Raw genomic sequence first — 12,771 nt, 5'->3', positions numbered from 1 at the left:
AACTCTCAAAATTCGACCAAAAAAAACTAATTATAAACAACAAAAAAAAACCTAAAAGGAACAGTCTATTTCTCTATTTAAAAAAAAAAATCGATTAAAATTCTAAAATCTCCATATAGATGGAAAGAAATATGAAATTCGAAAATGAATAATACTATATATTCTCATTTTGAATATGTATTTATATATATCGTCACATAATTATATATTATTTTATTTTTAATTCAAAATTAATCAATTATATAACGATACATATAAAAATATATTTATTTGTATATTCAAAGTAAATATACATAGTTTTGTTGTTCCAAAACACTACCCAATTTGCAAATGATAAAAAACAAGTTGATTAAAGTTCTTCCAATAGAATTGAAATGAAAAGAGAGAGATGAGAGTTATTTTTGGTGAAGGTTGGAGTACAAAGAAAAGAAAACGAAGGGTTCTTCAATACTATGAATTCCAATAGAAAATGGGTTAGTGGAGTGGGAGCAAATTTGGGTTTTTAATGGGAGAAAATGTTTCGATGACAGAATAACACTATTCTAATTTCTAAAGTTTGTGTGCGGTGACTACAGCGGTTTTGATATTTCAAGTATTAAGATTTCAGGGCCGTTCAAGTTTTAATAATTTTAAGCAGTATTTCTGCCTAAAGTAAAAACTAAAGCCTAAAGTAAAGCCTAAAGTAAAAACTAAAGCCTAAAGTAAAGCCTAAAGTAAAGCCTAAAGTTTTAATAAACCCATTGGTTGAAACAAAAATCACAAGAAGCCACGTCTACAGCAAAAACTAAAGCCTAAAGTAAGGCCCAAGGACTATTTCCTATCAAGTTTTAATATAAAAACAAATATATATTTATAAAATTTTAAAAACTCAAATATTCATAAATAACAAAATTTTTATTAAAAATCTCAATTAGGGTTAACGCTAAAATCGTTATTTACTAAAAAAATTTAAAATATTAAAGTTTTATTACATTTTACTCCTTATGTTTAAAAGCTCACAATTCTCTCCCATCTAAAGTTTTCAAATTTTAAAAAGTAATAATTTCACCTCCCAAAATCCCTATGTTTTCTTTCTCTCCTCACTAGAGACCATCTTTAGCAAAGTTAGACTTACATTTATATCCAAGTGAAACTTGTAAAACCAAAACGCCAATTTCATTAATCTGATTTTAAAATCTACATGAATTAACGTTTAAAGCACAAAATATCTACTCTTATTTCGAATGAAAAGTATTCAAAAATAACTTGACAAATGCCGAACTAGAATGACAAAACAGAGAGATTCGATTGAGTGAATTTGAGATCATTAGCCTTAGTATCATGTTAAGAAATTGTGTTAAAGCTCAATTTGATAATTCAATTTCTGGTTCCAAGCAAAATTATGTAAATAGCAAACCAATTCAATTTTAAGTAATTGAAAGTGATCAGTGTTAGATTTTCTTATCAGAAATCACTAGAGATAGAGGATGAAGAAGAAGAAGAAGAAGGGAGACCTATATGTTTGTAATGTGAGAGAAGGAGCCAACAATGCGGCCACAAATGATGCTTGGTATCCAACTGGCCATCTGTCAACTGTTGAATTTCTGAGTGACATAATATTTAAAATCATCGCTCAATCATATATTTAATGTCGTATCCAACTTAATGCTTAGCATGTTTCTACTACAACAGAGGTTTTATCAATGGATAAACTAATTTGTCATTTGTGTCAATCTTTGCTAGTTATATATCATCATACTAAATAATCTCTCTAATTAAGTAGTATTGTTTGAGTATGTGCTTAAATCTCTTATGAGACCGCAAGTGCTATTTAAAGAATTTATGCCACATAGGCTAGAGCAATCATCTACATGGATATCTTTTGGTTAGTTCAGTCTAGTGAACACATTTACAACTTGCACTCATGTTTTGCACCATGCTTTTGATAAACAAAATTGACACCTAAGACCTGCACCACTTTTCTTTGGAATTGCTTTACACTATAATAATCCTATCATCACTACTGGTGCCCTTGGCTATAGTAATGTCAGAATTATAGACATTTCTAGGATAACCACTTAATGTGTGCATAGGGTTTTCATTATCAGTCATTTGGTCCCCTCATCACAATTATACCATTCTAAGAACATATTATTCATGCAATCATATAACTAATATACATATAAATAGAATAATAATAAATCCATTTCTTTTATTAATAATTAATATAAAATTATAATTACAAATATCAAATGTGATTGACTTTAGGACATTTACTCTAACATTATTATTCATCTGATCATATAAATGACATACATATGAATTGAATAATAATAAATCATTTATTAAAAATTAATCTAAAATTACAATTACAAATGCCAAATGAACTTATTCACTTGAAAGTGAACTAATGGCTTATTTATATGTGTGTTTGTTAATTAACAAATATGTATTTGTTATTTAGTCCTTGTAAATTCTTAATTTAAACTATGATCATGCATATATATTAAGCATATACTTTAGCGATCTCATTATATCTCACTAACATCTTAACTCTTAAAATGTTACTTTTGCACCTATATAACAATTTATATTGTTTTACTTTATTACCCTTTGAAAGGTGTTAGCCAGCCTAAGATAATTAATCCTCACTCTTTAAAATGCTTGGATTATTGGTGTGACATTTTAGGTTCATGGTAGTGTAGCTATGAACCCCTTTTTGAATGATTAAAAAATGCATCCAAAAATTTAATGACTATACTAAACATCTAGCAATGTGTCGTAGCCTTAAACCATGATAAAGAAACACTTTGTCAAATCTAATTTTGCAATCATACGTTCTGCATAGGTAAGATCTTTCTGTTGTCCAATCCTAATCAATTTCAAGCTCGTGGTTGTCAAAACAGTAATTTTGATTCTTTATTAATCGTTAATCGATATATTCAGAGCATGTCATCACGAACACCCTTCGTGTGATTTATATTATACTATGTCTAAAGATTTTAATTTTCAGTATTTATCGATATTCATTTAGAAACTCAAAATAGGGTTAAATCACGAATATCCTAAATCCAATATTTCCAAGACAATAGATCTCGTCTTGACCTTCATTCATCTTGGTATACAAACTGTTAGTGTATACCCTAAAAACCATTCATGTTGTCAGTTTTAAAGCGTTTTATCTTGTATATATATTGGTAATAATTTATTAATAAAAGAAATAACTTTTTTGTTCATATACATAAACTATTTCTTTTATTTTGCATTAATAAAAAATATGTATGTAAACTGTCTAGATAATTCACTTGATGTATAAATTAAATTATTGAATTATTTCCTACAAATGTGATATAAGTTAGGTAATAATATCTCATAGTAGACATATTGAATACCTTCATTGAATATCATGAAATAATATTAGTGCAAGTGATGATGACGATCATGTCATTAGGGTATTGTATGGATTAACAATTAGAGAACCGTTTTTTAAAGATAACTAATCGTAGTCAAATGACTTATCCTATAATTGTGCTAGTGTACAAAGTAATCATTTAACCTGAGACATCATAGTTAGATTTGATATGAATATTCATGATTCATATGGTTTATAACTATGAGGCTAACCATATTTTATACAATCACCTTGTGTTCTTTTTCATTGATAAACCAAGATTTTGCATTTCAATATATATTATTGATTTTTAAATCCGGTGATATATATATATATATATATATATATATATATATATATATAACCTAATTATAGTTAATGGAGATCGTCTAAAAATCCAAGTTAACCACCAAACACCTCTAACTTTGTTGTTATTTGAAAAAAAAAGTCTGCTCAAAAATTGTTTTTTACGTAAAATTATTAACTATATGAGTAAATAATATTTTATTTCTAATAAAGATGACAAAATTTATTATGCATATTAATGTAATTAATATATGTTATTTGTGATATTTAAAATAATGTCTTAGTTTTAATTTTAATTAATTTTGTTGTTTAATATCGTTATTTTGTGTTTAAAAAGTACAGAGAGAAAATTTTTTCTCGTAAAGACTGGGACAAAGAGAGGATAAAAAGAAAAATTTTCCTTATAGGGAGAGAATAAAAAATTATTTTCATCCTTATAACAAAGAAGATGATTGATATCCTCTATAGGGATATAGACGGGGATTAAAATCTCTTCTATGCTCTTTGTTGTCATTCTTAATCTCTAATTTAAAATTATTTAATTAGTTGATGATATGTTATTATTTGTGAATAAAATTATATATATTATTTATACATATGATATTACACATTCCATAATATAGATGAACCACACAATTAGATAGATATTTGTATAAACTCACATTATATGTGTTTGTATTTTTCTTGGGGAGAAGGAAGAAAGGATAAAGTGATATGGGTTCCAACAAAGTTTCGAGTTTATTACATTATCATAAAAGTACAAAAAAATAATGAAAACATAAGCTCTTCTGTTACGTTTGTACTTACTAGCTTTCAATTTTGGATATGCCCATCGCTCAACCAGAAGATGAAATGCTACCTTGTTTCACGGGTCTTTTATCATTGCAATCTAGCATTCTAGTAAACCACTTCCACTTCACCCCGTAACAAAACAGAGTTCTCTGTATTTTTATTACTTTCTAAGGCAGAGTCCCATTTTATTATCAAAGACTTTGAGTTTATGTTATATCACCATTAAAGTTGATTATCATTTTCTAGGCTAGAGCTTTTGTCAAAAGAATTCCATTAAGTCATTTCATTCCATTTTTCTTATCTGCTAGTGAAACAGAGTGCTCTGTTTTTGTTTGAGCAGCCAATTTAATTATATTGAACTTCCACCTTCAATTTAGATACTTTTAAGGATGGTTTTTTGAGTAGGAGTATTTGTCATATTATTTAATTATATTAAAATTAATAAAATTGGTGAAATTTAATATTTCAAAATCAACAAACTTACGTGAAAATTGTATAGATATGAATTAATGGGTAGATTTTGGCAGACTTTCACTTAAAAAAAACTGAATAAAGGATGTGATTTATTCAAAATTACCATTTACCAAATACTACAACATTTTTTTTTCCTTACATTACACACAATGCAATAAATATAAAACACACAAAAACTATTGATAAAATATTTAATAAATACTCGGTGTTAATTGGTTTTATTTAATAAATATATGTGATTCTTTCTTGGAATCTTTCTTCCTAATTTAACAGTAATAAAAATAAAATTTAAATGAATTATTAAATGTCAACAAATTCTTATTAAAAATTTAATTGAAAAAATTACAATATTTTTAATTATTTAATTAGAATAATGTTATATATATATTTTTTCAGGATACAATTTAAGTACATAGATGATATGTTATCATATAATTAAATATTATTTTATTTTTAATTCAAAATTATACAATCACATAATAATACATCATTTATATATTTAAATTGTATATAAAAAATGTATACATAGTTATCATTATATCACATTTTTGTGCGCAATATATAATAATATACAATGGAAAACTTTCGTATACGTTACTAGTTTGAGCAACTTAATGGAAAACATCCACTAATTATGAAAATAACAGCCTAACCCTCATTTTTTTCAATTCTATCAATGAAAATTCGTTGAGAGTGAGAAAAAGATGATTGTACCCTTCAACAAAATCACACAAAAAACCCTCAACCACTTAAACTGACTCCCTCATTATTTGACGTTGGCATTTTGTTTAGGATTTATATTTGCACAACAAAGAAATCAATTCGAAACCTCCTGTTCACTTTTGCTTTTAGGAATCTCCTTTTCTTAAATTTCTGCAATTTCTTGCTTGACACTCATTCTTAAGAATCTTTCTTTATGAAATACAAAGTAAAGCAAGTCAAATTGTAAGAGGGCAGAAATTATTTTACCTTAAAGAAACTTCTGGTGAACGAAAGGAAGGACAATTAGAATAGGTAGGAAAAAGCTTTATGTGCACGTAAACCAGCATCAAAGCAAGGTTTCACTTTGCCCAATAGCTAAAATATTCCTCATCTTTCATGCATTATAAACATTTGAAACAAAGGACGGTAGCATTTTCACAAACACAACACACATTTGATAACTTTACCTTTCATCTATCAATACCATGGCTGAAGCAATTGTTTCTTTTGTCTTGAAGCAACTGGGTTCAATTCTTTCTGAGCAGGCGTCTGGCTTCATAAAAAAACAAGTGAGCCTTGTTGGGGATGTTGAAGAAGAAGTTGACAAGCTTACCCACCACCTTCGAGCCATTCAAGCTGTGCTATTTGATGCAGAGCAAAAACAAATGAAGGAAGAAGCTGTGAGAGTATGGTTACATCGGCTGAAAGACGTATGCTATGACATGGAAGATGTGTTGGATGAATGGCATACTGCAATCCTGAAATTGCGAATTGAGGGAGGTCATGATCACAATGCTCTTGCTCCAAAGAAGAAGGTGTGTTGCTTCTTTCCATCTCCTTGTTTTGGTTTCAAAGAAGTTCTCTTACGTTGCGACATTGCAGTTAAGATAACTGATATAAATAAAAAGTTAGATGCTATAGCCAAAGAGAAAAATTATTATAATCTTAATGTGATTCTGGCTATTGAGAGACCTGATAATCAACAATTACAAACTACTTCTTTTATTGATGTGTCTGATATAATTGGTAGAGATAATTTGAAGAATGATTTAGTAAGCAAGTTATTGTGTGAGGGTAGTGAACAAAACCTCCATATCATCTCACTTGTAGGGATGGGGGGAATTGGAAAAACAACTCTTGCCCAATTTGCCTACAATAACAATCAGGTGGAGAACAATTTTGATAAAAGAATATGGGTGTGTGTATCAGATCCTTTTGATCAGTTTAAGGTTGCCAAAGCGATCATTGAGTCTCTTGAAGGTCATACTCCTAATATAGTTGAATTACAACCCCTTTTTCAATGTATTTGTGACTCAATTAAGAATAAAAAATTTTTACTCGTTTTAGATGATGTGTGGACTGAAAATTTCCAGAAATGGGAACCATTCTATCATTGTTTAAGGAATGGTTGTCGTGGAAGCAAAATTTTAATTACCACACGTAAAGAGTTGGTTGCACGTATGATGAATTCACATGATATTATGAATGTTGGTGAATTGTCTTATGAGGAGAATTGGTTATTGTTCAGAGAGCTTGCTCTTTCTGAAAGATCTCTTGGTGAGTATGAAAATTTAGAAGAAATTGGTAGGAAAATAGTCAGTAAATGCAAAGGGTTACCTCTAGCTACAAAAACTATTGGGAGTCTCTTGCGATTTAAAAAATCTAAAGAGGAGTGGCAACGTGTTTTATGTAGTGAACTGTGGAAGTTGGAAAATATTAAAAAAGGTCTTTTAGCCCCTTTGATGTTGAGTTATCAAGATTTACCTCCAATGGTAAAACGATGTTTTGTATATTGTTCCATATTTCCAAAAGATTGTGGGTATATGTTTAAACATTGGTTGATTGAGTATTGGATGGCTCAAGGTTATCTTGAGTTAGAAAAAGATGGTGAGAATGAGGAAATAATTGGTAAAGAGTATTTTAACTGTTTAATGACGAGATCTCTCTTACAAGAGAATAACTCTTGGTATTATAAGATGCATGATATAGTGTACGATTTTGCACAATTTTTGGGTAACAATGAATGTTTATCCATAGAAGTCCATGGGGTTGAAGACCCACTTGCAAACTCTTCTCATCACAAAGTTCGTCATTTAATGTTATGTTTGAAAGGAGTTGGGACTTCATTTCCTACATCTATTTGTAGATTAAAATGGTTACGTAGTCTCATTATTGAATTTAAACCTGTTGTCAGTAATCCTTTGACTAGTGACATTTTAGTGAGGTTATTTAATGAATTGACATGTTTACGGTTATTAAAGTTGGATGCTAGATTTAATTTTGAAGAGATTCCAAAAGAGATAGAAAAATTGATACATTTAAGATATCTTAATTTGTTTTACCAACAATGGGAACATAAAATAAAATTACCTGAAAGTTTGTGTGAATTATATAATTTACACACTTTAAGATTAGGAAATTGTTTGGTCGAAACATTGCCTCAAGGGATTGGAAAATTAGAAAATTTAAGACGTTTGAAATTAGACCTTTGCTATCGTAGTCCACTTTATATGCCAAAAGGGGTTGAGAAATTGACAGGTCTTCAAAAATTAAGTGAATTCGTCATACCACGTGGTGGAGATCATGATAACAAAGCTTGTAGTTTTGAAGGACTGAAAAATTTGAATCGTCTCGAAGGGACCCTTACAGTAAAAGGGTTGGGAAATTTAACAGATGTGAGCGATGGTAAACTGACAAACGTATTTAAGAACAAGGAAAAACTCAACGAGTTGGTTTTAGAATTTTATGAAAGTGAAGAAGAGGAGAGATTAGGTGAGAATGATGAACAAATACTCAAAACCTTACAACTGCCGCCAAATTTAGAGGATTTATCGATATCCCGCTACAGAGGCAGCACAGTACCCTCCACTAATTGGATGAATTTAACCAAACTGAAGAAGTTAGTACTTCGAGCGTGCTGCAACTGTAAGCATTTGCATCAGTTGGGAAATTTGCCATTCCTTAAATTACTAAAACTAAAAGGAATGTCCAGAGTGAAAAAAGTGGACGATGATTTTTGGGGAATCGAAAGTAAGACCTCATCATCATCTTCATTGTGCGTTCACTTTCCCAAGTTGACAGAATTGAGATTTAGCAGCATGAGAGAATGGGAAGAATGGGATTGCAAGGTAGAGGAATTCATGCCATGTCTTGCTGTACTGTTTCTTGCAAGCTGCCCCAAGTTAAAGGCACTGCCAGACCGCCTTCTGCAGAGGACAACACTCCATCATTTGCAAATAAGTGGAAGTCCTATTCTAACTGAACGATACAACAAGGAAACAGGAGAGGACTGGCCCAAGATCTCTCACATCCCTGATATCAGCATCTATCGTTAGCTTGTACAAAGTGAGCAATGACAGTCAACCCAGAAGCCACAGGTAATAAATAATTAGGCTCTGTTTTTATTACATTTTAATTAAAATCTAAGAAAAACATTGTTTAAGTCAAATTATTGATTATGTTACTGTTGTCTGGTATCTTTTTCATTATTTCAATTTTAATATTTAAGCACTTCAACATTTTTCTTTTTTGAAATTTAAGTATATTAAGTTTTTTGGCTTTGAAAAATTATGCTGCAAAATTTACTTACAAATTTCGACATTGAAGTTCCATTAGATCAATTGATAAATATATGTATGTATGTTTCTATTTTTACAGCCTCTGAAGAAATTTCCATTCTGGTTTCTGATTGAGGCTAACCTCGTACTCCCAAGGAAGCAATGAAGCAAGGAAACAGGTTATTGGTAATTGATACTCTATATAGTTATTTAATGCTTCATTTCAAATGTTGTACTTGATAATGATAAATGTTACAGGGGTGGGGAAGAGTCACTTCATTTGGTTACAATGTAACCTGTTTGATCTCTGCTTTGATATCCCATGTAAGCTCTCCCTTTAATTATACATATGTATTTTTTAGATATCTTTGGAAAATTTAATTGTCATCCCAAACTAGCACCCTTAATTTTGAATTAGGTGGAGAAAGGAAGTTTAATGCTTTGTGGCTTTCTAATTTACTTTGTTCTTCTGGGATGAGGTCTCTGGGAAGATTTGCAGTTTCTGTGTTCATCAGTTACTCTTTCTCCCCAACAATGATGGGACATGAAAAAATAGAATTGGATACTGCTACCTGCTACTTTCCCGATCAATGGCAGGTATGACTTATAGAAAGATCATTCAAAAATCAAACTTTTAAAAACCACAAATGTTATTTTTATATACATACATACATACACACACACGCACACACATATATATATGTGTGTGTGTGTGTGTGTGTATGTATACTGATAGTTGTTGTCTCTTACTGTTTATAGATTATGCAGCTTTTTGTGTGGAGTAAATTCTCCAATGAGATCCTATGGGGGCTTGTTTTTCATCTTCTGGTTAGTTTTTTCGTCTTCTGGTTAGTTTTTTCGTCTATTAAGATTTCGGAAAGCCCTTTGCTAATGCCAATTATGTCATTATCCTGTTGTTTATCCTAGCTAACTATGATTTTGAACATTTATATATAGTGACCGATTATGGACTTGTCTGTCACAATGCAGAGTTTAATAGATAAGTAGCTGGTCAATTGGGGAATTCTCAATACGGACTACCGCTACAAGTTTCTTCGACCAGAACATTCCAAGGCTTAAATGTTGAAAGGTGTTTCGATGGCTGAGAGAAATGAGATATGTCCATGCTTCATGGGCCAAAACTTGCCTCATTACTCAAGTTGTGTGTCTCTCTTTTGCATTCAAATTTCAATTGATTGGTTGATTTTGACAGACTTAATAATTCATGTAATTTGTTCAAATTTTCTTTTTACCAATACTAAAGAAGACAAGAGTACTTGAAGGAAAAAATAAGTGGTTTTGTTTTCATCTTTTCATTTATATAGGATGAATACACAGAGATTTAATGTTTCCGATATACTGCAATCATATGAGATGTATCCAATAATTGAATGATGATATATTTTAGATGAAGTGTTGAGAATATATATAAAAATGATGAAATTGTATGGCTATGTTTGGAATAATTTTATGATCAAGCATGATTTGTGGATCTGTTAGATCAATGGGGTATGGAGTTGTGTTTTCAGGTGTTAATTTGGGGTCATTTGTTTCCAGCAAAAACAACTGAAATTCGATACTCCATATGCGAATGAACGATCCTTTCTAGGATAAGAATGGTTATTCATTGATTATAATAGTGTTTTCGATTTGCAACAGAAGATCATACAAGGGACATGTGCAGTCATTCACACCACATAAGCTAGGATGTGTTGAATGTTTGTGTAGAAGATAGTGTGGTCATTTATGTTGTTGAAATGATAATTTTGCTCCCTAGGGCAAACAATCGTGAATGAGAGAGTTAGTATATACTTAAAATAAGTTAACAAATGTCCGTTCCTAAAGTTAAACAGTTGTTCATAAGACTGAAAAATGATATGTTATTCCACAAAGAGAACACTTGTTTATAAAAGCTCCATGAAAATTTAAGGAAAGTTAAGGTTATGTTGAAGTGTCGAGATATGCTTGAGATAGAAAATAAGATAGGGCATGAGAGTCACAGACATGTATATGATAGGCGAAAGTTAGATTAAGCTCGAGATGAGTTTTACATCGATTCGAGATCATGATTTTAAAAGAAAACATATTATTGATTTTACAATTTTAAAAACTGATTTTCATGTTTTTTAAGCATTAAGGTGATGAGTAGAATACAAAAATCTCGTAAAACACTTGAGACAAAGAAATCCCTTGAAACATGTGTGGGAAATAGATAGAGAGATTATGAGTGACCCATGAATGCAAATTTTTCTCACAATAATTTTTCATAAGATATGTTTTCCAGAAGGTTGTTAAAAAGAAGCACCTATAACATAAGCTATATAATTTTAGAGATATGTTGTACTCAGAAAAAGGATATACCATTTATTGTATGCACCCACTTAGAGATATTATGAGTGTCCATAATTTTATAATCATGAGAGATGTTAAGACAAGTTTAGACATGTAGCATATAATAGTCTAAGAGAAAGTGGCATGGCTGAGGTGTCAAATTCACATCTCAACCTAGTATGATTGGCATACAAAATTCAATGATTTTATAAGATTTATTTTGAAATTTTTTTTCACCAAGTGATTTTGAAAAAGATGTTTTTACATATATTTGTATTTCATGTCATGAGTGTATAAGTCCATATATGTGCCCTTGACGACAAGAAAAAAATGAATATGAATGCCAAATTAGAAATGTAGAAATGAATCAAGAGAAAGATTGTAGGATTTGAAAGGTGAATGTGGCTGGCTTTTTGTCGGTTTTTGGATCAGATTGTTTACTGAAATTGGATTAGAATTTTGAAAATGTTATAGGAATGACGGAAGACTCTGTTTATACAAAGGGCATTCTGTCGGTTTGTAATTCGTTGGCTATAAGGTTTATTCCTATAGGAGTTGGTCACTTTTCATAACCCCCCTCAAAATATGGAAAATTTTCAAAATCCCAATATTAAAGTGGCAAGAGTCATGCATATTGAAGCATTTATAGGTGGACATATTGAAGCATTTATAGGTGGACGTAATTCGAATCAAATCAAACTTGAATTATTGTTCAACTTGCATAAACCAAGTTTGAGTTAAAAAAAATATTAGCTGAACTCAGTCAAAATCGATCTCTCACTACTGTAACCGCACTAAAACTCGACTCATCAATAATTTTTCTTCTTCACCAATGATCTTTCATCTTATTCTTTTTCAACGATTTTTTTTTTTTAACAACTCTTCTTATTTTTCTTTTATGATGATATTATTAACTAAATAGTGAGCTGAGCTCAATCTCAATGTGATATTTTGGCTTTCAAGTAAGCTTAAACTAATTTTTTTTTAAGTTTAACTCGATTTGAATCTACCCCAAACACATTCAATTTTAATGTAACTTGTATGTTACCAAAATATAAGACTTGCGATTTGTCAATGGGGTGCCCTTTTAATTATTATTTGAATGTAATATTTTCTACATAAATTTCTCTTTTTACGCATGATTTGGCGAGTATTCAATTGAAGCTCTAACATAACAAAACATCACTACATTTCCAACCCCTGGAAAAGAAGTCAACCATTGACTTACAGATGTTTGAG

The 12,771-nt window shown here is 30.3% G+C and overlaps 1 protein-coding gene across 4 annotated transcripts; it reads left to right on the top strand.

Annotated features, from left to right (window-relative positions):
* Positions 1–5,980: 5,980 nt before the first annotated feature.
* Positions 5,981–10,218, top strand: LOC123218580 (putative disease resistance protein RGA3). 4 transcript variants are annotated; one of them, XM_044640075.1, is made up of 6 exons: positions 5,981–9,021; positions 9,302–9,380; positions 9,460–9,525; positions 9,681–9,798; positions 9,961–10,029; positions 10,192–10,218. In XM_044640075.1, the coding sequence occupies exon 1, from the start codon at positions 6,130–6,132 to the stop codon at positions 8,977–8,979; it is 2,850 nt and encodes a 949-aa protein (XP_044496010.1). In that variant the 5' UTR covers positions 5,981–6,129; the 3' UTR covers positions 8,980–9,021; positions 9,302–9,380; positions 9,460–9,525; positions 9,681–9,798; positions 9,961–10,029; positions 10,192–10,218. The 4 variants fall into 4 exon arrangements, with proteins under 4 accessions (XP_044496010.1, XP_044496009.1, XP_044496008.1 ...); XM_044640074.1 differs by having other exon boundaries at positions 9,460–9,798; XM_044640073.1 differs by having other exon boundaries at positions 9,302–9,525.
* Positions 10,219–12,771: the final 2,553 nt, after the last annotated feature.

This window comes from Mangifera indica, chromosome 6, assembly GCF_011075055.1.
Source record: "Mangifera indica cultivar Alphonso chromosome 6, CATAS_Mindica_2.1, whole genome shotgun sequence".
In the NCBI taxonomy this organism is placed as follows: Eukaryota; Viridiplantae; Streptophyta; class Magnoliopsida; order Sapindales; family Anacardiaceae; genus Mangifera; species Mangifera indica.
This window is presented reverse-complemented; position numbering and strand designations above follow the sequence as displayed.